Source organism: Amblyomma americanum, chromosome 7 (genome assembly GCF_052857255.1).
Source record: "Amblyomma americanum isolate KBUSLIRL-KWMA chromosome 7, ASM5285725v1, whole genome shotgun sequence".
In the NCBI taxonomy this organism is placed as follows: domain Eukaryota; kingdom Metazoa; phylum Arthropoda; class Arachnida; order Ixodida; family Ixodidae; genus Amblyomma; species Amblyomma americanum.
Window position 1 is genome coordinate 150,914,115 of NC_135503.1, and position 26,998 is coordinate 150,941,112.

Sequence of the window (26,998 nt, forward strand, 5' to 3'; positions counted from 1 at the left end):
AGGACTACGTGATTGCTGGCGGCGAGCGCTGAGCTCCCGCCTAGCAGCAGCTAAAATGAAAAATACTGCCGGCCGGACGTTCAAGGCCTCTATATAAGCCGTCGTCGCTTCGTTTACGTTTGCACCAACGTTGCGATGGATCCCGTCCCCGATTCCGACAATGAAGTTCTCGCAAAGAACTGCGGCCTGAATTCAGCTACCCCAAGTCCACACAGCGTGCGATGCTTTTGATGCCTGAGGCGGCGGCTTTGGCAAGAAATTCGTAATGCCGAGGAGTCGGCAGCTTCGCTGTCACCGCCGAGCCACCGTCACGACTGATGTGTACCGACTGGTACGTGCGGGAATATTTAAATTCTGTAATAATAGTCTTCGAAGGGCTGGTTATGCGGCCCGGCGTCTTGGTACGTTGACAATGCGAACACGCCGACCGGTGCGTTTGCTAAGGTGGAGGCGTGTTGAACATTGGCTATACGCAGCTCTTTTTCCTTGTCACTGTTGCATGCCGTTGCACGAACTTCATCTGAGGAGCACTTAGAGAGGAACTTGGAGGTCCTCTGCTGCTCCGTCTTTGTAAATCGAGACGCATACCGAAACCATGCGGGCACGCAGAACGCAACCCCAAAACATACTGAAACTCAGCTGGCCACCTGTTGCTCCGCCAATTGCGGGTTTTCATTGAATTCCATTAATCAGGTTGTCTTTTTTCCGTCTTCTTCGTGTGACAAAAGTGCACTAGCAGTTTGAAAACAACACTTATATACTTTAATATTAATGAAACTTGTAACCTTCATTCAGGAACGTATTCAAGCCCCCCCCCCCCCCCGCACCCAAAAAAAATCACGCTCAACCCCCTCCCCCAGCAGTGTTGTTAGGCATGACCCCCCTCCCCCGGGGTTCATCCTATGCAACTGCCTCGGGCCCTTCCCGAAAAAAATTTCTGGCTACGTGCCTGCCTCACTCACCTTTGTGAGCCTCAGAGATCTGTGATTACTTTTCTCCTGTTCCATCATCACGCTTGTACTTGCGAGATTGGCCTGTGGAGGTGAAACCTGTATTTTAGTTCTTGCTTTCTTCTACCTTACAAGAGCTTTGTTTTCAGAAAGGGTGGTGTTTTTATGTTCAGAAGCTGGTATTCTATTGATACAAGCCAACTTCAGTTTCTCATCGGTGTCCCTGTAAGAGCGTTAGCTACGGGAGCTTCAAGTGTTTACATCGGTGTGCTCAGCAAACGTAGAGAAGACCATATCGAAAAATCCCTTCTAAACAGGGCGCCTCGGTGGCCAGTGCCGCTAGCGAACATCCAGATACCCTACTTCTAAGACACATAGCAGCGCCACCTACCTCATAAATTTTGCGCTACTATTGCGTTTTACAGCCACCTTAGCTATATCCGATCTATTTCCTTGTTATATCACTTAATACGTTTTATAAACGTGTGCATCACAGCACGACGAATCGTCTGACACCGTTCAGAACCCCCTGCGGCAAACGGTTCGGCCGTAATGGCAGTCTCAACGTCTTCGGGATGGACGGTATGGGGGCGGAAAGGTCATCGAATCGAATCCCACACATATTTTGCGCTTCATCTCAATTAGCAGTTTTATCCTCAAGAGCATGCCAAGTCACTTGACACCACTTCGAACATTCTGCGTCAAACGCGTGGCCCCCACATTTTGTGCGAATGGTGGTTATTGGGGGGGGGGGGGCGCTTCGACGTTCGATGGCCGCTTCACTGTCATATATATATATATATATATATATATATATATATATATATATTGTAATAATCAACGTCTGGCAAAGCACAGCGTCGTGAAGAACCAGCGGTACAGTCCTGGTACAGACCAGAGGCAGAGGTCAGTCCAGAGCACGCACGAGGGACGGAGCATTCGGCGCTTGTCGTCGTCTTCTTCGTTAAGCGCCAGCCTCCGGAGATTCCGGAGCCGAAGGCCATTCTTACAATTTTCCCCGGGCGAAAAGGCGCCATCCTGGCAGCCTAGGGTGATGTGACGACGTCGAGGTCGTAGTATGGTTTGAGGCGGCTCGTGTGGACAATGGCGCTGCCTCGGCGACGATGATCAGGGGATGGCGTAACGGGTTCGATGATGTAATTGACGGGGGATGTCTGCTTAAGAGTACGGTAGCGTCCCTGATACTTGCTAATAAGATTGGAGGAAAGGCCGGGATCTGAGGAGGATACCCAGAGCCAGACCAAAAAGTCAGGAAGGTAAGCGGGAGGAAGTGCAGGGGGATCACGGGTGCTTTTCTGCTGCTTCTGATGTTTTCTGCGAACATAACGCGACATCCCACGCCAGTAGTACCACTGTAGTAGACGGGTGAAGGTCTTCAAAAAGCCGGTAAGGGCACACTAGGGATCATTGTAGTAGGAAGAGCAAATGAAGGAGCGCAGATGGGTCGGAATGAAAAGACCCCACTTGCGACCACCTGGAAGGTAGTTGCGGGGGTAAAGAAGCTCGTCTCTTCTCGTATTGACCAGTGCTTTAAGATTTTGGAATAACGTACCAGGACTAATATGTACGCAAATTTATTTTTAGTACGTTCTATCAGTGAATGGAATCGCCTTTCAGGTCAGCAAGTGTGCTGTATGAATAAACAAGTGTTTTTCATCATTGTAACGCCCTGCTGTAGCGCCTTCGGGCTACGCTAGGTAAAACTTTAATAAAGGCTAAAGAAAATGTGACGAAATGGTGGGACTGACGACGGAGAGCACGAGAAGGAGGTCGAGACGATTGGACAGATAAGAGATCTAAGAGGCAAGTGATCCATGGGCCTTTGCGTTGATCCGAAGTCATCAGCGGACTCAAACATAAAGCAAGGCAGGGCGGATATACAAGGCACTGCCTCATATGGTACAGGGGAACGTGAGAGGGCATCAGCATCGGCATGTTTACGGCCGGAACGATAGACAACGCGAATGTCGTACTCTTGGAGTCGCAGAGCCCATCGCGCCAGTCGGCCAGAGGGATCTTTCAAAGAGGACAACCAGCAGAGGGCGTGGTGATATGTGACAACGTTAAAAGGGCGCCCGTACAAGTAGGGGCGAAATTTGACGATCGCCCAAAGAATGGCTAAACACTCCATCTCGGTGACAGAATAGTTGGCTTCAGCTTTTCTGAGCGTCCGGCTGGTGTAAGCGACAACGTATTCGTCAATGCCTTGCTTGCGCTGAGCGAGTACTGCACCGAGGCCGACGCCGCTGGCATCGATGTGGAGATCCGTCGAAGAACGAGGGTCGAAATGACGCAGAATTGGTGGAGTTGTCAGGAGGCAGTGTCGTAAACGCTTCATCACAGGCTGGCGACCAGGATGAAAGGTCGTGGCGGGAAAGGAGCTTAGTCAGGAGGTTGATGATAGTGGCGAAATTGGGGACAAATTGGCGGAAGTAGGAGCCGAGGCTGGCGAAGCTGCGGAGGTCTTTCACAGAAATGGGCTTGGAAAATACTGCCGCAGCTCACAACTTGGCCGGGTCCGGGAGAACGCCATCCTTCGACACGACATGTCCGAGAATGGTGAGCTGCCGAGCTCCGAGCGGCACTTTTTTTAAATTGAGTTGGAGGCCAGCGTCGGCCAGCAGCGAAGAACAGTCGTAAGGCGCTGGAGGTGACGCGAAGAGTCCGAGGAAAAGACCACAACGTCGTCTAGATAACGAAGGCATGTGTGCCATTTGAGCCCTCGGAGTAGGTTGTCCTTCATGTGCTCGAATGTGGCGGCTGCATTGCAGAGGCCGAAGGGCATGACATTAAATTCATAGAGCCGGTCGGATGTGATGAATGCAGTTTTTGGGCGATCGGCCTCTGCCATCGGCACCTGCCAGTAACCGGAGCGCAAGTCCAATTAAGAAAAAAACTCAGAGCTTTGCAGGCAGTCGAGGGCGTCGTCGATACGTTGGAGAGGGTAAACGTCCTTACGTGTAAACTTGTTCAGACGACGGTAGCCGACGCAAAACCGGATGGAACCGTCTTTTTTCTTCACCTGGACCACCGGCGATGCCCACGGGCTGTGCGACGGCTGTATCACATGGCGCTTGAACATGTCGGTTACCTGCTCGTCAATGATGCGGCGCTCAGCGGCTGACACGCGGTACAGACGTTGGCGCAAAGGGGCATGGGTGCTAGTGTCAATATAGTGTGTAACGGTGGTTGTGCGGCCCAATGAAGGTTGCTGGTAGTCAAACAAAGCTTGAAAATGGTGCAGAACGGCGACAAGCTGGTCTCGTTGGGTAGACTTCAGGGCGGCGTCGACGGAACGGTAAAAAATATCGACAGAAGACGGATTGGCGATGGAAACAGGCGTGATGGTGCTGACGTCAAGGGCGGCCGTACTATCGACGAGGGGGTATGCTGAGGCGGGATCGAGAAAGGCAACACTACCAAGCGATCGGCCACGTAGTAAAGTGGTAGGGCAGAAGAACGGGTTGGCCGCATAAATAGCGCTGGAGCAACGAATAATTGTCAGCATGGCATGAGGCAGCAAAACAGACTTCTTGTCAGCGCATCGTAAAGAGGGCGTATAAGTGACAGTTGCGTCGGGGAGAGCAGCACAAGAAAGAGGCACCAACACTGAAGAGAAAGGCGGAACGTCTGTGCCCTCTCAGACGACCACATTAGCGGCAGCAGCGCCGGGTACGTCCAAGGGAGCGTCACTGTAGGGTGATAAGTCAATCTGAGAGCGGGCGCAGTCAATAACGGCGTGGTGTGTGGAGAGGAAGTCCCAACCAAGGATAACGTCGTGAGAGGAGCGGGCGAGGACGGTGAACTCGATTGTGTAGAGAACGTTCTCGATAAGCAGACGGGCGGTGAAGGCGGCTAACGGTCGAATGTTCTGAGCGCTTGCGGTGCGGAGAGAAACGGCAAGAAGGGGTGCCGTCACTTTTTTGAGTTTGCGACAGAAGACGTAACTGAGAAACGGCTGCGCCAGTGTCAAAAAGTACTTCTACGGCAACTCCCTCAACGAACATGGTAATAATATTGGCAGGCACAGAAACAGGTCTTGAGTGAGTCGCTGGTGATGCAGTTCTCGCCTCCGAAACTGCGGCCGTTAGTTTTCCGTGTGGACAACGGGGGGTTGGCGGCGGAGCATCGGAGAACGGGAACGCGGCCAGGAGACGGCGCGCGGTGGGAGCGGAGATGGTAACTAGGAGAAGAGGAATCCGGAGGTGGTGCATGTGACGCAGGCGAGGACGACGGCGGAAGGTCGCACGTCGGCTCACGCCTATAATCGTTAGGACGATGGTCACGAGTGCGACACAAACGAGCCACGTGGCCAGCGACGCCACAGGCGTAGCAGATAGGGCGGTTGTCTTGTGCGCGCCAGGGGTTGAGTGGCTGCGGCTGTGATCGGGGGCGGGAAGCCGGACGATAAGGTGGGGTCGCAGGTGCTGAAGTTCTAACGGTCGGTTAAGCGGCCTGTAGACAGGGGCAACAGGTGAGGGCCGCGACCACACCACGGCATCGGCGTACGTCAGAGGAGGCGCGATCAGGGGTGGCTGAGGAGGAGGTGTAAGATTTCAGCGACCTGCTCCTTGATTACACGCTGTAGGTCGAGAGCGAGCGACGGCGCAGGCGGAGGCGGACAGGTAGACAAGCACAGCTGGCGTGCGTGCGACTTGCTCACGCACAAACTGCTGGGTGCGCTGGAGGAGCGACTGTTGGTCCAGAGCACCGTCCCCTGGGAGAGCCAAGCTGCAAAGTGCGGCCTCCTGAAAGCCTGCACGCCGGGTAGAAAGGCGCTGTTTGCGCAGCTAATCGAAGCTTTGGCAGTAGCCGATGACACCAAAAACAGTCTTGGGACCCTTGGCGACGAGCATCTGGATGGCATCATCGTCAATGCCTTTCATAATATGCCTGATCTTGTCGGCCTCACTCATAGAAGGGTTGACACGCTTGCAGGGGTCGACGACATCTTCTATATAACTGATGAAGTTTCCACCGGTTTGCTGGGCCCGACTTCGCAAGCGTTGCTCGGCGCGAAGCTTACGCTCTGCGGGACGGCCAAAGACTTCTGTCAGGCTGGTTTTGAGAACTGCCTAGCGGGAGATGTCAGCCACGTGGTTTCGACACCAGAGATTGGCCACGTCGCTCAAATAAAATATAACATTCGTCAGCTTGACGCTGTCGTCTCACTTATTGTATGCGCTTACGCGCTCATGGGAGGCCAACCAATGCGCCACATGCGTGTCATCTATGCCGCTGAAGATGGCCTGGTCACGCTGCCCCGCAGTGCCAGAACAGAAGACAGCCGACGGAAGCAGTGATGCAGTTTGTGTGACAGTCTCAGGCATTGCAGACGCGGTAGGCAATGCGCGGTTGCGAAGCTCCAGGGCGAGCGGATCGTTGGCACCTCCACCACTTTTAATAAGGAACGTCTGACAAAGCACTGCGTCGCGAATAACCAGCGGTACAGTCCTGGTACAGGCCAGAGCACGCACAAGGGACGGAGCGTTCGGCGCTTGTCGTCGTCTTGTTCGTTAAGCGCGATCCTCTGAAGATTCCGGAGCCGAAGGCCAGTCTTACAATATATATATATATATATATATATATATATATATATATATATATATATATATATATATATATATATATATATATATATTGGAATGAAGAAGATGAACCAGCCCGAAGCCAACGACGAGGAAGCGCTCGCGCCGCCGGTTGGATGCTCGTGCTGGATGGAACACTGCCGCTTGTGTCTGGTCTCTCGGCTCTCTGCCTCGTAGATTGCCTGTGCCAAGGTCTTCGTAGCCAGCGCTTCCATCGTGCCAATAAACCGCTCTACATTTGGTGGAGGTTGCTGTGTTTCACTTTTCACCATCACCGTGGACCTTCGCAGCCGCACCATCCCGATGTCCACTACCAAGGCCAGTCAACAGCCCGCCGCCACGTCGCAGCCAGTCATCTGCTCCGGTGCCGTCCGGCAGCGCGACCCCGCTGTCTTCAGCGGCCATAGCGACCAGGACGTGGAAGATTGGCTGGAATCATACGAACGGGTGAGCCGCCACAACAACTGGGACGACCGCGTCAAGCTTACCAATGTCATCTTCTACCTCAGCGATGTCGCGAACCTCTGGTTCCGCAACCACGAGGCCGACATTCCCACTTGGGCCGTTCTAAAGAGCACCCTTGCGGAGGTTTTCAGCCGTCCTGCAGTGCGGAAACTGCGCGCTGAGCAAAGCCTGCGCGTCAGAGCTCAGCACACGGATGAGACTTTCACCAGCTACATTGAAGACGTAGTAGACCTCTGCAAGCGTGTTGATCCGGCTATGTCCGAGGCTGACAAGATCAAACACATCATGAAGGGTATCGATGACGATGCTTTTCAGCTGTTGTTAGCGAAGAGTCCCACCACCGTTACCTCGGTGTATACCCTTTGCCAGAGTTTCGACGAGTTGCGCAAGCAACGTCTTTGCGCTCGTCGGCTTCCTCCGCCTGCCGACTCCATCTCCGGCCTGGCCATCAATCTAGATCTACTTGCTACCATCAAAGACTGTGCGGGACGAGGTCGGCCGGCAGCTCTCGCTCCTATCTCGCCAACATCAGACACCGACCGTCCTCAGCGCTGAGATCCGGCACGCCATCACGCAGGCGGTCGCTGACGCCCTCCCCCCTCTTCCATAACCAGCCCCCTTGGATCCCCAGGTCGGCCTTCCCCCGACCCCGCCACCGCCTGTTGCTTCTCCGTTGAGCTACGGTCCTCCAGTTGAAGTGCCGCCTGCCCCCACTCCCGTGCCTCCCACGTATGCCGAGGCTGTCGCGCGACCACCGCGACCGCAGGCTTATACGTACGTTCCTCAAGTGGTGCCTGCGCCTGCTGCTCCACGGACCCGCTTCACGTCCCCTACCTACAACCCTTGGCGCACGGCTGACAATCGACCGATATGCTACGCCTGCGGTCTTCCGGGCCACGTCGCGCGCCACTGTCGACGTACTCTGCATGCGCCTGTCCACCCTCTGCCAGACTACCCTGATGCAGACCGTACCTTTCGCCCACGTTTCGGACCACAACCTCAGGAGACCTCTCCTGACCACGAGCACGGTCGCCAGCCCAACGTTTCCCACCGCTCGCCTTCGCCTCGCCGCCGCTCATTATCGCCCATGAGGCGTCGCAACGTCCGCGCCGATTCGGAAAACTAGCAGCCGCAGTTCCGGGGGCACGGACTGCGCACTCATCGCCCTGCTTAAGTCCTCACCTTTCCCCGCGGAGCCTTCTTGACGTTTTTGTCGACGGAGTCAAGACACTTGCGCTTGTGGACACTGGGGCCACCGTTTCTGTTATTCACGAAAACTTCTGCCGCTCGCTTCGCAAAGTTACAACCCCATCTTCTGGACTCTCACTCCGTACCGCCAGCGCCGATACCGTTCATCCCACTGCCGCTTGCACAGCACGCGTCGTCATCGCCGATGTTTTGTATGTTGTCGAATTTTTAGTCCTCCGTGCCAGCTCTCATGACGTCATCCTTAGATGGGATTTTCTCTCCCTGCACAGTGCCGTCATTGACTGTGCCCGTGCGCACGTCGTCTTCTCTCCACTCTGCGATTCGTTGTGCTGCTAAGCTTGTTGTCGCAGAGGACACTGACATTCCCCCTGACAGTGCCGTGCTTGTCCCTGTTTGCGCCGCCTCAGTTTTTGACGCCACCGTTCTCTTCATGCCTTCCCCTGTACTTGCCTCTCGCCGACACCTATGTCTTCCCTTCGCCGTCATCGACATTCACCACGGTGCTGCCGCCATCCTCGTCTCTAACACCTCATTCTCCGCGCTCTCCCTGCTCCGTGGCGAGTGCCTCGGCCATTTTGAAACCGCTGCTTTGATCTCTTCCTTCGACACTGATGTAACTTCCTCCAGTGCCGAAGTCGCTGCCCTCACCCCACGTGGTGCTACTCCAGCTTTGTCATCGGACATTTTCGACCGCTGCATTGACCGCGCTCTCGACAGTGCTCACCGCGCGCAGCTCCTTGCCCTGCTCAACCAGTTTCGCTCATAGTTTGACCACCAGTCGACTTCTTTGGGCCGTGCGACCACTGTCGAGCACCACATTGACACCGGAACCCATGCTCCTCTCCGTCAGCGCCCCTACCGTGTGTCGCCTCCCGAGCGCCGCGTCATAACTGAGCAAGTTGACGACATGCTACAACGCGGCATTATTCAACCTTCCGCCAGTCCTTGGTCGTCCCCAGTCGTCCTGGTTAAAAAGAAGGATGGCTCGATACGATTTTGCGTGGACTATCGCCGGCTCAACAAAATTACGCGCAAAGACGTCTACCCGCTACCACGTATTGACGACGCCCTTGACAGCTTGCAAGGCGCCGAGTTCTTCTCTCCCTGGATCTCCGTTCCGGCTATTGGCAAGTCCCGATGGCTACGTCCGACCGTCCTAAAACGGCGTTCGTCACCCCTGACGGACTCTATGAGTTCAACGTGATGCCATTCGGCCTCTGTAACGCTCCCGCAACGTTTCAACGAATGATGGACAACATCTTGCGCGGCCTGAAGTGGACTGTTTGTCTCTGCTATTTAGATGATGTTGTCGTGTTTTCGCCCGATTTTCCGACGCATCTCAAGCGCTTGCGCCAGATACTGAGCTGCCTCACCAATGCTGGCCTTCAACTTAATCTCAAAAAATGTCACTTTGGTGCCCGGCAGCTGACAATACTCGGCCACCTCGTCTCCAAAGACGGCGTCCTGCCCGATCCTGACAAACTCCGTGCTGTCGCTGACTTCCCTAAACCGACTTCTACAAAACAAGTGCGCCGATTTGTGGGTCTCTGCTCCTATTTTCGGCGATTTGTTCCCAATTTCGCCTCCATCGTCGAGCCCCTGACGAAACTTCTTAATGGTCCCGCCGACCTGTCTACGTGGGACTCGGCCTGCGACGACGCTTTTGCTGCGCTCCGTCGTTTTCTCACCTCTCCACCTATCCTTCGACACTACGACCCCAGTGCCCCTACTGAAGTGCACACCGACGCAAGCGGAATCGGCCTCGGGGCTGTCCTTGCCCAGCGCAAGCCCGAATTTCCTGAATACGTCGTTGCGTACGCCAGCCGTGCCCTCACCAAGGCTGAGTCGAACTACACCGTGACGGAAAAGGAGTGTCTCGCCGTAGTGTGGGCTCTAACAAAATTCCGCCCATACTTATATGGCCGCCCGTTCACCGTCGTCACCGATCATCACGCTTTGTGCTGGTTGGCTTCACTCAAAGATCCCTCAGGGCGCCTAGGCCGCTGGGCCCTCCGTCTTCAAGAATTCGATATCACCGTAGTTTACCGATCAGGCCGCAAGCACTCCGACGCCGACGCCTTGTCCCGCTCCCCACTGCCCTCTCCTGCGCCCTCTTCGCCAATATCTGCATCCCTACTCGCAGCGCTCACTACCATGGACATGCCCCATCAACAACGCCAAGATCCATGGATTTCATCGTTGCTCGACGTACTTCGTGCACCCTCTACGGCCTCCTTCCCTCGAGCACTTCGTCGCCAGGCTTCCCATTTTGCCCTTCGCGACGGTCTTCTGTTCCGGCGCAACTATCGTCCAGATGGCCGCAAGTGGCTTCTCGTGATTCCCCGACATCTCCGCACTGAGATTTGTGAACACCACCATGCCGATCCTCAGAGCGCTCACGCTGGCTCACTTAAAACGTACGAGCGACTACGCCAGAGGTACTATTGGCGGGGCATGTACAACTTCGTTCGTCGCTACGTTCGCTCCCGCACGGCCTGTCAGCAGCGGAAGTCGACACCTCGCCCTTCGACTGCCCCGTTACAGCCAATACCGTGTCCGGCTCGCCCTTTTGATCGTGTGGGCATCGACCTATATGGGCCACTTCCCTTCACGACCACTGGGAATCGCTGGATCATAGTCGCCGTGGACCACCTCACTCGGTATGCTGAGACCGCTGCCCTACCTGCGGCTACTGCTCGCGATGTAGCCTTCTTCCTTCTTCATCACTTTGTCCTGCGTCACGGCGCTCCTCGCGAACTTCTCAGTGACCGCGGCCGTGTTTTCTTGTCTGAAGTTCTTCACGAGCTTCTCGCTGCGTGCCACACAGTCCACCGCACCACTACTGCTTACCACCCTCAAAACAACGGCCTCACCGAACGCTTCAACCGTACTCTTGGGGACATGATCGCCATGTACATTCCCTCCGACAGCTCCAATTGGGATCAGGTTCTTCCGTTCGTCACCTATGCATATAACACCGCCTCTCAAGCAACCACCGGCTTTTCCCCATTCTTTCTTTTATTCGGGCGCGAACCTTCTTGTATGTTGGATACAATCCTTCCCTACAACCCTGACAGCTCGGAATATGCTTCCCTCTCTGACATCACCCGCCATGCTGAGCAGTGCCGCCAGTTGGCTCGCTCCTTCACCGCCGAACGTCAAGGTCTCCGTACCGATGCTTCCGATCAAGACACTCCCGCGGTTCACTTCTCCACTGGCTCACTGGTCTGGCTCTCTGTTCCGAATACGTGCAAATTTTCGGCCAAGCACATCGGCCCTTACCGCATCTTGGAGCGTACGTCACCGGTCAACTACATTATCGAACCGGTGACACCTTCTTCGGACCATCGCCGCCGTGGCCGCGACGTCGTTCACGTCAGCCGCTTGAAGCCGTATTATAGCCCCCTCGTAGTCTCCTCTCCTTGAGTCGCCAGGATGGCTCCCTCTTTCCGCCGGGGCACTTGGAATGAAGAAGATGAACCGGCCCCGAAGCCAACGACGACGAAGCGCTCGCGCCGCCGGTTGGATGCTCGTGCTGGATGGAACACTGCCGCTTGTGTCTGGTCTCTCGGCTCTCTGCCTCGTTGATTGCCTGTGCCAAGGTCTTCGTAGCCGGCGCTTCCATCGCGCCAATGAACCGCTCTACAATATTATATATATATATATATATATATATATATATATATATATATATATATATATATATATATATATATATATATCAGCAGACAAGTTAAAGGAAATGAGGGGCCCGTTTGACAAATTTATGAAGGGAGCCAACAGTCACCGAAACCAAGGTGCATAGGGGAACGTTAATTTTTTTTTTTAATGCGTTATGCTTATCAGTAGGATAATAATTCTTAGATTAATAAATTGCTTAAAGAAAATTACTTTCAAACCAGCAGAAAAACAACCATGCCGCCGGTGGCATCCGAACCCACGACCTCCGAATATCGCGTCCGGTGCTCTTACCAACTGAGCTACGGCGACGGTTGTCCAATCTGCTGCTCTCGTGGGTATTTATGTTTACTGGGTGTAAGCGAGCCTTGAGAGTGTTCACCAGCGCCACCCTCGACCGTAGCGGCGGACGTAGCACGTCCTGTAATACCGCGAGCGTGACGTAGAACGTCATCTAACGGCGAGGGCGAAAACTGTGCGAGAGCCCTCTTATGCTACCTTTGGCATTAAGACTGCCAGAACCGAGACCCCGGTTAGCTATCAGCAGACAAGTTAAAGGAAATGAGGGGCCCGTTTGACAAATTTATGAAGGGAGCCAACAGTCACCGAAACCAAGGTGCATAGGGGAACGTTAATTTTTTTTTTTAATGCGTTATGCTTATCAGTAGGATAATAATTCTTAGATTAATAAATTGCTTAAAGAAAATTACTTTCAAAGCAGCAGAAAAACAACCATGCCGCCGGTGGGATCCGAACCCACGACCTCCGAATATCGCGTCCGGTGCTCTTACCAACTGAGCTACGGTGACTGTTGGCTCCCTTCATAAATATATATATATATATATATATATATATATATACCAACGGTTGTCCTTTATCAGGGTTTTCGTTGACTGAATACATAATAATTGGTTTTTTTAGGGGGAAAGGAAATGGCGCAGTATCTGTCTCATATATCGTTGGACACCTGAACCGCGCCGTAAGGAAAGGGATAAGAGAGGGAGTGAAAGAAGAAAGGAAGAATTAGGTGCCGTAGTGGAGGGCTCCGGAATAATTTCGAACACCTGGGGATCTTTAACGTGCACTGACATCGCACAGCACACGGGCGCCTTAGCGTTTTTGTGCTGTGCGATGTCAGTGCACGTTAAAGATCCCCAGGTGGTCGAAATTATTCCGGAGCCCTCCACTACGGCACCTAATTCTTCCTTTCTTCTTTCACTCCCTCTCTTATCCCTTTCCTTACGGCGCGGTTCAGGTGTCCAACGATATATGAGACAGATACTGCGCCATTTCCTTTCCCCCTAAAAAAAACCAATTATTATGTATTCAGTCAACGAAAACCCTGATGAAGGACAACCGTTGGTATATATATATATATATATATATATATATATATATATATATATATATATATATATATATATATATATATATATATATATATATATATATATATATATATATATATATATATATATATATATATATATATATATATATATATATATATATATATATATAATATTGTAGAGCGGTTCATTGGCGCGATGGAAGCGCCGGCTACGAAGACCTTGGCACAGGCAATCAACGAGGCAGAGAGCCGAGAGACCAGACACAAGCGGCAGTGTTCCATCCAGCACGAGCATCCAACCGGCGGCGCGAGCGCTTCGTCGTCGCTGGCTTCGGGGCTGGTTCATCTTCTTCATTCCAAGTGCCCCGGCGGAAAGAGGGAGCCATCCTGGCGACTCAAGGAGAGGAGACTACGAGGGGGCTATAATACGGCTTCAAGCGGCTGACGTGAACGACGTCGCGGCCACGGCGGCGATGGTCCGAAGAAGGTGTCACCGGTTCGATAATGTAGTTGACCGGTGACGTACGCTCCAAGATGCGGTAAGGGCCGATGTGCTTGGCCGAAAATTTGCACGTATTCGGAACAGAGAGCCAGACCAGTGAGCCAGTGGAGAAGTGAACCGCGGGAGTGTCTTGATCGGAAGCATGGGTACGAATACAGAGATGTGCGTTTTTACGGACCTAGATGCAGAGGGTGAGGAGGAAGTCTCTCTCTTTCTTTTCTTTGAAGAGAAAAACATACACACGCATCACGGAGTAGAAGATAAGAGTGTCGGCGTTCACTAAGGGGAAAGGAGCAGGGTTGTGAAACAAGTTAAAAAAACAAGTTAATATACAGAGGTGACAGATAAATAAATATATATATATATATATATATATATATATATATATATATATATATATATATATATATATATATATATATATATATATATAGTATAGAAAGATAAACGTATTTGGTTGCTAGAGGCAAAAATTCAAAGTTGAAAACGCTTCATTTAGCCATAGATTTATTTTGAGTCGACGTTTCGGACAGAGCCTGTCCTTTCTCAAGACTGAGGTTACAGGGGTCTTCTTCCTCTTCTTAAGGATATATATATATATATATATATATCAATTATGAAACGATGGGCTCGTTTGACAAACATATTAAGAAAGCCAACAGTCACCGAAACCAAGGTGCATAGGGGAATGTTTCTAATTTATTTTTTTAATTTGTAGTGCCTATCAATTGGTTGTAAAGATTACTTACAAAGCAACAGAAAAAACAACATTCCGCCGGTGGTATCCGAACCCACGACATCCACGATATTCGCGCGCGACAGCTTGCAAGGAGCACTTTGAACGCGTGTGCACTTTGAACAAAGCAAGAATGGTTAGGCAGTGCAAAACTAATCACCAAATCCGCGCCACTGTTTGCACTACTGACGTTGTGTATGCTGTGCCTCTTAGCTGCGGTCTGGAATATATTGGCCAGACAGGTCAATGCTACAATGAAAGAGTGAGGCAGCACAAGATTGCGACAAAAAATGGTTATGGGAGCCACATGGCCACTCACTGCAAAAGCTGCAAGTGTCGTCCAGGTTTTGAAAATATCAAATTCATCGCAAGGTCTAAAGACAAATGAGAGCGTGAAATCATAGAAGCGTATTACATCAAGCAGAGGGGTCATATCTGCATAAGCAAGCCATCTGTCCCGCTCTCAGAAGAAGAGATTAGGTTTCTCAGTGGGTCATTATCAGAGTTGTAATCATTTCTTGATCCTTTTGGCATGTGTTCCTATGCTTTGTCACTGCGTGTTTTTGTTTGGTTCTATCTTTGCCTGCTGGTGTGGTTATTAAGCGGTTTTTTCCATGAATAAACTTAGTTGGAAGTTGGCGCCTGTCCTGTCTTGAGTGGGCTTGTCTTCGTCTTTTAGCGCCTGTACGCTTTTTTGCGTAAACCATGTCAAGCTACAACCAACTAGCTCAAATGAAAGTCTTGCTCATTGATCTCGCAGCTCCGCGCCACGCGGAAAGCCGCCGAAAATAGATCCTCTGCGCGGCAGACCAACCCGCCGCCGAGGCAAGTTTCGCGGCACGCGGCGCGCCGCCGGCGTGCCGCGCCTGTTTTGTCACCAGCGTGTCCGTACCATAAAAGCATATGAAACGGCAAAAGAGGGGAAATTACGGCCATAAAACATAGCCGGCACTCTTCGAGAACGGACGCTGGCAAAAGGCCAGGACCTCTTAATGACCAGCGAGCCAGCGACTTAACAGGGAGCCGAGGGGACCGACGAGCAGATCCTGCTTTCGAAGCGGCCGCCAAACTGCAGACTCAAACCCAGCGCCCGGTCAATAACAAAAAGCAAAGTAAAAAGTAAAACTTAAATACGCCGTGCAGTATGTTCGTACACCGTGAACAAATACAAAATCCCTCTTTCCTGAAAAGGCATCCGAGCCCTGTCCTGCCTGGAGCCTTCTCTTTAACCCCCCCTCCCCCACCCCCCTTCCTCCCACGCACACACATCGCCGCCGTCATCCTCGCATTGAGAGCTACTGCGACACGCCTCCTCACTCGAACCGTTGAGTGATGGCTGCGTGAATAGCAAAAAACGACGCGAAAGCGGCGCACGCCAGGTGCGGCAGCGGCGGCGCGCGCGTCCCTGTCAGGAAGGCGGGGGCAGTCTGACAGCTCGCGCTGTGTTGCGCGCGCCGTCGCGAAGCAGTTGTGCGCCTCCTTTCCGAGCACAAAATGGCTAATAACAACAGCAGGACACATTGCTGTGTAGTAGGATGCAGTAATACGTATCTGAATTCGCCTGGGACAAGGTTTTATGGATTCCCGACGCGACACTGGGAGACGGAACGGCGTGAGCGCTGGATTCGGCTTATTCTTCGCCAAAAGTAAGTTTGAGCTCCTTTTCTTGTTCTCATACCATGCTGTAGACATAGGGACTCGTTGCAGTTTTACAGTGCAGGAAAAATCAAGTTTTTTGGCACTGTCTTGATGCACTTTCGTGAACTTATATGACGATAGATAAAAAGCGCCGCAGCATCGTTCCTTGCAAACGTGTAGCGGAGTATCATGTATATTTGTTGTTATTTTGAACTATGCAGCGAAGATGGTACGGATTGGATGCCTTCGAGGAAATCAAAAATATGCAGCAGGCATTTTGTAAGCAATGCTAAATCGAATGAAGAAGGGCACCCATCCTACGACCCAAGCATCTTTCCATCAGCGTACAAAAAAGCAAGCACAAGTGGTTCGTCCGGGCGTCATGACAGGTATGCTGACAAATGTATCAACTTCGGGTTCATTAATGTGTACTTGTTGTTGTGTTTTCGGGGCTAGATATTTTCTCCAAGAACGCGTAATTGGCCTGAAAAACGACAGCAGGCACATGGCTGCATGCAGGTGCGCTTGTAAAACTATCATATGTGTTCGCCACAATCTCGAACGTCTCCATTCCTGTCGTCTTGCTGCACATCTCTTAGACCATTTTAAATGTACTACGCTGCTGTATTTATTCCCCGTTCAGAGCGGCGTGTCACAATACTTTTTTTTTGCTCCGCCTGGTCGAGAGCTTAGTTGTTTTAATACATTGTGCTGGCGGCGGTGAGCGAAACGTCTGTTCGTTTGACGACTGACCTTGATTTCTTTTCTTTTTGCACTTCCGCTTAGTTTTGTTGCATAATATTTGCAGGCGAAAGGAAAGAGAGAGCAGAAAGCATGATCAGCAGATCGACGATGATCCTCGCCCACTGAATGCAGTTTCACCTGACGCCAACTCTCCACCGAGTGGCGGTGACGAAACTGCGTCACAAAAGAAGTTTGCCGATGTACGTAGGTTTTCCTTCAAAGCAGCATTGAGCGTTTGCAAAACTGTGAGAGGTAGCTTATTTGCGCAGCGAAAACCACTTCACCATGGCAGCCAAGCCGGTTCCGGGGACAGAAAATAGGGTGCAGTGCTGTAGACACACATAATTCCTGCACATTTCTGCAATTTGTTGCTTTCGCGATAAAGGTAGTTAAGTGCAGCTCTACCAAGCCATTCCTTAGCAGGTACAACTCACTCTCCCCGCGCTGCAATCGCGAAGGAAGGGTGCGCCAAGGCAATTCATGTCAATGCATACACAGCGTACGGCTTGGACAGATGTCTTAGCGCTGCACCCAACTTCTCTTCCTAGGATAGGCAGCGTCTTCATGGTAGAGTTTTTGCTACGCAGGGAAGTTGATTCACGGAATCTTGAAAAGGATCAGTATGCAAGCAATCCGGAAAATGTTAACAGCAGCCGCTGACCTGCTACTTTTTTTTGTATTTCGTTCATTGCAGGCATGCACGATGACCGACATGGAGCCCGAATGCCTTTCCGGGGAATTTACGTTCATCTCGACAACATCAAATTGCAACGCAAGTTGCTATGTGCACCACAGGACTTCCACCACCGCTGAACGCGGAACCTCATGTGATTCAGCTCAATTGTGCGACAAAAACGTGGGCCCTGTGCGGAAACAGCCGTACTTTGGAGGTTTTAGGGCACTCCATGGTAATGAGGCTGCGCTGCAATCCTTCACTGCGGTGTCATTTCAGCTTTTTTCGTTGCTCCTAAGTGTTCTTCCGCCAGGAACGCAAAGGTTAAGGGAGCTTTCCGTTGAGGACAAGCTTCTTTTGTTTTTGATGAAGCTGAAACATGGCTTGCCGTTTTCGTTTCTCGCTTCACTGTTTTGCGTGCACAGCACAACGGCGTCCAGGGTATTCAAGTCTGTTCTTGTGAACATAAAAGTAGCAACGAAAGACTGGATCTATTGGCCGTCACGATTAGCAATGCAGCGCACAATGCCGCCGAGCTTCAAAAGGCACTGCGATACGTGCAGGGCTATTATAGATTGTACTGAAATAGAAACCGAAATGCCGCCAGATGTGGAGACACGCAACCTGTGGTTTTCCCACTACAAGGGCAGGTACACCCTGAAGTATTTAATCTGCATCGCACCGAATGGTGCAATAACTTTCGTATCAGAAGGGTACGGCGGAAGGACTTCGGACGCGACCATCACAGTGGACGGCAAGCTGTTATCCCTTCTAGAGCCTGGCGATGTCATTCTAGCGGACAAAGGCTTTCCGGGAATTCGCACTGACGTTGGGGTGCAACAGGCGACACTTGTGATGCCACCATTTGCGACGAGTGCCCAGTTTACGGAGTCAGAAGTCGATGCGACGTTTGAGACAGCGTCTGTTTGCATTCATGTGGAAAGAGTTATCCAAAGGCTGAAAACGTTCAATATACTTTCCCAAAGAATTCCTCATGAACTGGCTGGGTATGTCGATGATATTGTTCATGTGGTCGCTGTGATAACAAACCTAAAGCCAGGAATTTTTGCAAGGAACGAATGCAATGTCTCATAAGACACTCTGTTTATTACACTTCTCGGTATGTACATATTGCACAGCTCTGTTTTTGACCCTTTGGCAAATAAACAAATCATGAAAAAACTGAGTATATTTCATGAAAGGATTACTGCACCATTACGTGTTGTAGTATTCTTTCAAGCATGTCAGGTACTTTGCGAAGTAAAACTCCCGGAGCAACGGAATCGCTTCGGCGAGGTATTCTTCATCCCGGGAAATTTTAATCGTCAGGGAATCAGCTTCCGTGTAGACGTAAAACCAGCACTGTTGTAGCTCCAGGGCGTACAGGGAGATCTGTATTTGAGCGTAGTAAGTGTGCTTTTTTCGCAGCTCCAGAGCATCGTTCTTTTGCAAATATGGCAAAAGTGGATCTGTTGTCAGCGTCTGACCTCTGCGACTGAAGGGGCAATTTATCTCCAAAAGCACAGCCTCGTTCTCGTGCGTCCTGCATTTCAGAACAGAATAATCAAATGCAGCAATGGAAGTTATTGATGTTCTGGCAAAATAGCAAAAAGGTGATATCTTGTACAAAAATTATTATATACTTACAGAAAGATTCCGTCCGGAGAGCACGCTAACCACGACTCCTTGCGTGAAACAACCAGGCCGAACAATGAAACTTCAACGCCGTGTTCATTCTCAAATGCTCGGCGGGCTTTGGGCTCAATCGCGATGCCGTATCGCACGGTTGGCCCTCCGAAGTCTTGCTCGAAAATGAGGGACCTCGCTCTTCTGTCAATATTTTCTTGCCGACAGCAAAGTACTCTGTAGGCCTGAAAAGAAAGCAAATAGCGCACTTCATAAATTTTGCAGGGTTCATTAAATGTAGACGTTTTTACACGGAGTTGTATGATACGCTCGGTAAAGAGGAATAATTCGTTCCAATTGTCTGGCTTAAAACAGCAAAAGAAAATTAGAGCTTAGAATAAATATTTTGCAGCCAAAACGATATTTCTGCGCCACGGGCAAGTTTACTCACATTATCACAATTTTGTTTGCTCACAGCGAACTGCTATTTCCAACCTTTTACTCTGGTATGCGAAAGTTCTTTTATTTCGTAGTGAGTCCTCCGAATCCCCTTTTTTTTGGTGGTTTTTTTTTTTCCACCATTGGTGGCCGGCGGGTTTTACTTGGAATTTAAGGCCCTCGGCGGAGCTCGTTCGGCTCCGCAGCTGCCATTCCAAGGACTGTGCCACTGCGGGGCCCACCCTTCGCGACGGCCAACACGCGCGCGCGGTTTCTGGTCTAACAATGGTCAAACCCGTGCGGAAGGCGTTTGCTTGACTCTTGCATTACCTCCTAGACAGGTTTTTAACTCATGGCACATTCAACAGACGCCGAGGAATGCTAATGGATCTCTGGGAACCCTTCCCTCTTCTTGCACCTGCGATTTCCGGTCATTGACTTCGCAACTCGTCCGAGCTCACACCTGAGGAAGCCCAAATTTTGCGCAGCAAAGAATCGCTTACCTTTGTTCCAGTTATGCGCGGAATCCTAGCTCGCTTCCACTGCGCCTTGTCGTCCAGCGTCTTTTTGGACAGTGAAGGCACGTTTTCAGGGGCAACAGCAACATGTTCCTCATAAATCTTTGCCTCCACATCTGAAAGACTGGGTGATAATTTAGTACAGTAATCACATATCCTAATGTCTAAGAATCAGGGCACTTGTCCTAACTGTGTAGAAATTAAACAAACCTTGCAGTGAAATTCCGCTTTTTTAGCACAAGCTTTCCGCAAGAATCCTGCATGAAGTAGCTGGGGTACTCCTTTTCTGAACAATCCCAGTCAAAAAGTTTTACGTTGCCGGCAGGAGTTTCAGTGCGCACAGGCGCTTCACCACAGCTTTCACCCTCTTCTGCTTGTAAAAGCTCGTTTATTGGACATTCGATATCCCCAATATATTGACGCACGTGTTGCAGCGATAACGACCTAGCAGTTGCTGAAAAAATGAAAAAAATATGAGCGGCAGATTACACAGCGGGTACATCATTTCAAGGGATAGTTTCAACAGGGAATTTCACATCGAAAACCGAAGGTGCTGCAAACGAGAATGTTATCAAGTCAGGTTTGCGCCGTTCGCTCAAAAACTGGAGTTTTCTAGTTACCTTCAATGTTATGCCGCTTGGCCGTCTTCGAAAGTTTAGGGTAAACATTCTTAAATGTAGGAACACCCCAGGCTTGCGGTTGGCTCGTTTTAGAGAGCGTTTCACACTGCTCCAAATACACGGCAACGGCAGCAGCGTGTTTGCATTTGCCTGCGACGCCTGCCTTGCAACTGCAGCTCGCGGCAACAAGCTGTCTACTGGAAGATAGCTACATAAAAAAATAAAGTAAGATCGCAGCGCTAACAGACATTAGATAGAAATATTTCTTACCGTTAATTTGATGGTTTTCGGTGGCGCAGTAATGCTCGTCTGCGCAATGCACCGGGCTGTTACTTCGCTCCCGTCGCACGACACCACCTCTTTCACGTTGTGTACGTGTCCTGCTTCAAAAAGCTTCGTGCCTTTCTTGATGTTTGCTCCTCTCAAGAATTTTTCCGCATCGTGAATAGCGCGAAATCCCGCCTCTACAATAAGTGGCACGCCGCTGGCAGACGCCATCCCTTCGAAGTCGCGAGGCGAGCCTTCCTGACAGGGACGAGGAACTGGCCGCGAGGGGCGCTGAACGCAGCGTCAACGGTGGCGGTGCCTGGCGGGTGCAGGGTGCCTATAATCAGGATACGTTCGTAGGCCGGCCACCGAACCGGCAACCATTAAGTGCGTGTACTTGGCTGAGTGCCCCTCCTGCGTCAGAGGCCTCCCCACAGCGGCCGCAGCGAGTAAATGATTCCGACCGTGTTCCCACAAGAGGAGCCGACACGGCCACGTGTTTACCAGTACGTGCACCTTTGTACAATGGGAAACCCTTTGGGTGGATCCTTGGCAGGCTCGTCTCCGGCAGAGTGGCCCCGCTCTATCTTCTGCGGAGTAGGCGTCATGCATTAATAAAAATGAATGTAGCCCAAACAAGCGTCGGCCTTGCAAATACATTAAGAACATTGAATTAACGTTCGGTTTGGTATAGCTTATGGGGGTTTAACGTCCCAAAGCGAGTCAGGCTAGGAGAGACCCCGTAGTGAATGGCTCCAGAAATTTCGACCACCTGGGGTTCTTTAACGTGCACTGACATTGCACAGCACACGGGCCTCTAGAATTTCGCCTCCATCGAAATTCGACCACCGCGGCCGGGATCGAACCAAACAAAAATTAACATTGCTATAATGTTTTGCTGCTACCCGGACAATTCACAAATGGTCAACCAAGTCAGGGCACGAGAAAAATGATAGAAAACTTGGAAAGGAAGGACAAACATATTCTAAGCTAGATGAGGCAATTGCTACCACGCACTAAAAAATCGCAAGCTACTGCTCGCCACATCTTTGCACCATATCCAACGATGTTGATCCAATGTAGGACTGAAGCATTATAACAATATTACTTTTCTTTTTCTTTAGTCGAGAGTTAATTGTAAGTTCTTGATGTACTTTTATAATATTTTTTGCAATTTTATCATATACATTTAACGTTCTTATACCACTATAAAATAATCAATAGAAAATAAATGCAACATTCTCGAAATTGTTAAAGCAACCTCCCACGAGCATGCGGGTCCACCAGTTGTGACGGTACACAAGTTGACACTTTTCAAAGACGAACTACGGGGCGGCACTTGAGCTCCACACACAGCACAGCATGCAAATCATACATTCGCCTCCGGACGGGTGCTATCGTGTCAAGCCTATACACCCGTTACCCACGGGTGGCTGGTGAGTAATAGTGACGAATGGGTAATAAAGAAAAATTCCTAACAAAATATTGTAGCTGTGCATAGAATGCATGGTAGGCACAATACAAGAGATTCAGTTGCAACGTACATCTAGTCGAATATTATATTTACTGAAGGAACAGTGGTAAAAGGTCTGGGACAAACATATTGCACTTTTGTTTATATTTATGATTCCAACATTATAATAAAGTTTAGAGGACTATATTAAAACATTGTTCATTTGGGACTTTAAACAAATGTTTTGGCACCACATATATTATTTTATGGTAATGTTTAGCAATATATTAGCATTAAAAAGTCACCATATCAAAATAATATTTACTCTCAGTGTTGAACTAATGTTTTCTTTATAACACATAATGTTATTTAATAATGTTCAAAATTGAAGTAACATTCCAAAGCGGTATTTAATGTTACTGCCATTATTCTAATGTTCGGTGTGGCCCGCGGCCCATCCATCTCGTGTGAACGCTATTGTAACCGAGCGCCCTTTACATGGCGTCCTTTCCGTGCGTATATGTTTGTTTATGTGAGTTCCTCCTTTACATTTTGCAACCGGAGCCTCGGCGCGCGGTGGTTCAGCGGGTAGTGCTCTCGACTGCTGATCCCGAGTGCGCGGGTTCGATCCCGGCCGATGCGGCCGCGTTTCGATGGAGGCGAAATGCAGAAGGCGCCCATGTACTGTGCGATCCCAGTGCACGGTAGAGACATTTTCGGGACAGGTGGTCGACATTATCTGGAGCTGTCTACTGCTTCGTCCCTAATATTCTGAGTCGTTTTGGGATTCTAAACCCCATAAAAACACACAAAACAAATTTTACGACCAGAGTGGCGAGTGTCCCTTCCCCTCGGAAGTCGCGCGGCGTTCCTTTCACCCCCAAAGCGTGCACAGTGAGCTCCAGTGACGCAGCAGGCCGAGAAGATTCCCTTTCTCTTTTCTTAGGATTGAAGTCCGGATTTGACCAGAGTGATGCAAGCTTTCATCACCGGACAGTAGCCGATGTCGTCGACTCCATGGAAGGGATACCGCCAACAGTGAGCTCCAGTGACGCAGCAGGCCGAGATGATTCCCTTTCTCTTTTCTTAGGATTGAAGTCCGGATTTGACCAGAGTGATGCAAGCTTTCATCACCGGACAGTAGCTGATGTCGTCGACTCCATGGAAGGGACACCACCAACAGTGAGCTCCAGTGACGCAGCAGGCCGAGAAGATTCCCTTTCTCTTAGGATTGAAGTCCGGATTTGACCAGAGTGATGCAAGCTTTCATCACCGGACCGTAGCCGATGTCGTCGACTCCATGGAAGGGACACCGCCAGCAGTGAGCTCCAGTGACGCAGCAGGCCGAGAAGATTCCCTTTCTCTTTTCTTAGGATTGTAGTCCGGATTTGACCAGAGTGATGCAAGCTTTCATCACCGGACAGTAGCTGATGTCGTCGACTCAATGGAAGGGACACCACCAACAGTGAGCTCCAGTGACGCAGCAGGCCGAGAAGATTCCCTTTCTCTTTTCTTAGGATTGAAGTCCGGATTTGACCAGAGTGATGCAAGCTTTCATCACCGGACAGTAGCCGATGTCGTCGACTCCATGGAAGGGACACCGCCAGCAGTGAGCTCCAGTGACGCAGCAGGCCGAGAAGATTCCCTTTCTCTTTTCTTAGGATTAAAGTCCGCATTTGACTAGAGTGATGCAAGCTTTCATCACCGGACAGTAGCTGATGTCGTCGACTCCATGGAAGAGACACCGCCAACAGTGAGCTCCAGTGACGCAGCAGGCCGAGATGATTCCCTTTCTCTTTTCTTAGGATTGAAGTCCGGATTTGACCAGAGTGATGCAAGCTTTCATCACCAGACAGTAGCTGATGTCGTCGACTACATGGAAGGGACACCGCCAACAGTCTGCTCCAGTGACGCAGCAGGCCGAGATGATTCTCTTTCTCTTTTCTTAGGATTGAAGTCCAGATTTGACCAGAGCGATGCAAGCTTTCATCACCAGACAGTAGCCGATGTCGTCGACTCCATGGAAGGAACACCGCCAACAGTGAGCTCCAGTGATGCAGCAGGCCGAGATGATTCCCTTTCTCTTTTCTTAGGATTGAAGTCCGGATTTGACCAGAGTGATGCAAGCTTTCATCACCGGACAGTAGCTGATGTCGTCGACTCCATGGAAGGGACACCGCCAACAGTGAGCTCCAGTGACGCAGCAGGCCGAGATTATTCCCTTTCTCTTTTCTTAGGATTGAAGTCCGGATTTGACCAGAGTGATGCAAGCTTTCATCACCGGGCAGTAGCCGATGTCGTCGACTCCATGGAAGGGACACAGCCAGCAGTGAGCTTTAGTGACGCAGCAGGCCGAGATGATTCCCTTCCTATTTTCTTAGGATTGAAGTCCGGATTTGACCAGAGCGATGCAAGCTTTCATCACCGGACAGAAGCCGATGTCGTCGACTCCATGGAAGGGACACCGCCAACAGTGAGCTCCAGTGACGCAGCAGGTCGATAAGATTCCCTTTCTCTTTTCTTAGGATTGAAGTCCGGATTTGACCAGAGCGATGCAAGCTTTCATCACCGGACAGTAGCCGATGTCGTCGACTCCATGGAAGGAACTACTCCAACAGCGAGTTCCAGTCACGCAGTAAGCCAAGACAATTCCCTTTCTCCTTACTTGGGATTGAAGTCCGGTGATAACAGCAAGAAAACAACTAACTTGCCTCAAGAATATGACTTAGGGGAGTTTCTAGGCAAAGATAAACTCCCTGGCATCCCGGACTTTTTGAAGTTACGCCTTCTTACTAAGCCATGGTCACCAAATGTTACCTACGACTTTAAGAAGGATGTAACACCTGGAAAGAGGCCTTTTCGCCACAAATGGCTGGGAGATTACGCCCCTTGGCTTGCGTACTCAGCGACAGCGAAAGGCACCCTTTGTCGTTTTTGCGCCAGCTTTCCTCCGCGTGTTCATCGGGGTATTCAAGGTAGTTTTACCGTGCGCGCTTTCAGTAACTGCAGAAAAATGCACGAAGCTTGCAGGGATCACGTAAAATACCAATGACACCAGGCAATGACGGCCTCACGGAACTTTATGGATGCGGTCAAAAGGAGAGCAGCTACCCGTTGTACAGCAGCTGAACAGAGCAATGCACGAGCAAGTTGAAAGGGATCGTGAGAAACTATTTCCAATAGTTTCCACCATTGTCCTTTGCGCGACGTATGACTTGCCAATTCGCGGCAAGCAGTCCGATAGTGGATGGAGTCTTCAATGATCTCCTTGATTTTCGGGTAGAAGCTGGAGGTGCTCGACTTCAGGACCACTTCGCTTCTTCTTCTGGCAATGCTAAGTAAACTTCTGTCCGCGTCCAGAATGAGATCTACACAATCTGTGGCGACATCCTCAGAGAGCAGATAGTTGCCGAAGGTAACACAGCGTTTGCTTTTTTCGTTCTTGCTGACGAAACTGCAGATATTTCAGGAAAAGAGCAGATGTCGATAGGCGTTCGCTTTATTGAAAAGGCGGGAGCCGAAGTGTGCGTTCTAGAGCAGTCTTTGGGATTTGTAGAACTGGAGAAATTAAACTCCGCTTGCATCGCCGCTGCAATCTTGAAGCTTTTGACGAATGCCGGGCTGGTTCTCTCGAACCTCGTCGGACAGGAGTACGATGGATGCTCTACAATGGCTGGAAAAGAAGCTGGAGTGAACAACATAATACAGAAACAGTTCCCGAAGGCACTATTTTTCCAGTGCGCAAGTCACAAACTAAATCTCGGCATCAAAGATTTGAACGACGTTTCTGAAATTCGAAACACAATTGGGATAATCAAACAAACCATAAACTTCTTCCGCGAGAGCGTGGCCGGGAGAAAATTGGTGCCCAACATTCCGATGCTGTGTGAGACAGGATGGTCTGCAAAATACAAGTTTATTAGGATCTTCTCTCAGCACTACGTGGCCATAGTCGAATCAATCGGGGAGCTCGCGTCAACGGAACCATGCTTGAACGCTGCAACTAGACAACGAGCTCACATCCTCTACTGCGCAACAACAAGACCATCTTTCAACGTCTGCTTGCACATTGTAGCGAAGTACAGCGCTCGGCTCGAACCTACTGCAAGGTGTATCCATGGGCTTCCGTTCTGTGAAATGACCACATCACTGAGCTGCAACGTATTTTTCGCGGCCACCGGACAAACGCTGTAGAGGAGTTCTCTGACATCATGAATGCAGCAAGGGAGGCAGCCAGTCACTTAAATGTGGCGACATCTGTACCAAGACAAGTCTCTCGTCCGGCCCACCGAGACAACTACGGAATTCGGTCGCCGGAGGTATACTACCGTGTGGCAATATATGTGCCGTACTTGGACTCTGTCACTGCTTCTTTAGCTCGCCGCTTTACTGAAAGCAATGAGAGGAGCTTCAAACTTCTCCAGTTGCATCCAGAGGTGGGCAACCTCATGAGGTTTCGACCTAATGAGGTCGACCTCAACCTCACGTCGTGAGTTGAGGTTGAGGTGAGGCCGGTGACGG

General features: G+C 50.5%; 3 protein-coding genes across 3 annotated transcripts in view; 1 reads left to right on the forward strand and 2 right to left on the reverse strand.

Moving 5' to 3' along the window:
* LOC144096671 (fatty-acid amide hydrolase 2-A-like) overlaps positions 1-26,998 on the reverse strand; it is a 189,643-nt gene that overhangs the window by 105,363 nt on the left and 57,282 nt on the right. The window lies entirely within an intron of this gene.
* LOC144096669 (uncharacterized) lies at positions 15,890-18,726 on the forward strand. Its single transcript, XM_077629505.1, has 4 exons — positions 15,890-16,146; positions 16,360-16,527; positions 16,947-17,082; positions 17,577-18,726. The coding sequence occupies exons 1-4, from the start codon at positions 15,995-15,997 to the stop codon at positions 18,648-18,650; spliced, it is 1,530 nt and encodes a 509-aa protein (XP_077485631.1). The 5' UTR covers positions 15,890-15,994; the 3' UTR covers positions 18,651-18,726.
* Positions 18,771-20,488, reverse strand: LOC144096670 (uncharacterized). Its single transcript, XM_077629506.1, has 4 exons — positions 20,348-20,488; positions 20,123-20,261; positions 19,203-19,426; positions 18,771-19,098 (listed from the first exon to the last, which is right to left on the reverse strand). Exons 1-4 carry the CDS (start codon positions 20,398-20,400, stop codon positions 18,771-18,773), a joined length of 744 nt encoding a protein of 247 aa, XP_077485632.1. The 5' UTR covers positions 20,401-20,488.

Excerpts from the sequence above, each read along its gene's own strand:
- LOC144096669 (XM_077629505.1), top strand. The coding sequence starts at position 15,995 with ATGGCTAATAACAACAGCAGGACACATTGCTGTGTAGTAGGATGCAGT. Across the intron at positions 16,528-16,946 it reads TCGTCCGGGCGTCATGACAG|GCGAAAGGAAAGAGAGAGCA; the intron begins GTATGCTGACAA and ends TAATATTTGCAG. Across the intron at positions 17,083-17,576 it reads CACAAAAGAAGTTTGCCGAT|GCATGCACGATGACCGACAT; the intron begins GTACGTAGGTTT and ends CGTTCATTGCAG.
- LOC144096670 (XM_077629506.1), bottom strand. The coding sequence starts at position 20,400 with ATGCAGGATTCTTGCGGAAAGCTTGTGCTAAAAAAGCGGAATTTCACT. Across the intron at positions 19,427-20,122 it reads CGCGCATAACTGGAACAAAG|GCCTACAGAGTACTTTGCTG; the intron begins GTAAGCGATTCT and ends CTTTCTTTTCAG. Across the intron at positions 19,099-19,202 it reads TCTCCGGACGGAATCTTTCT|GACGCACGAGAACGAGGCTG; the intron begins GTAAGTATATAA and ends TCTGAAATGCAG.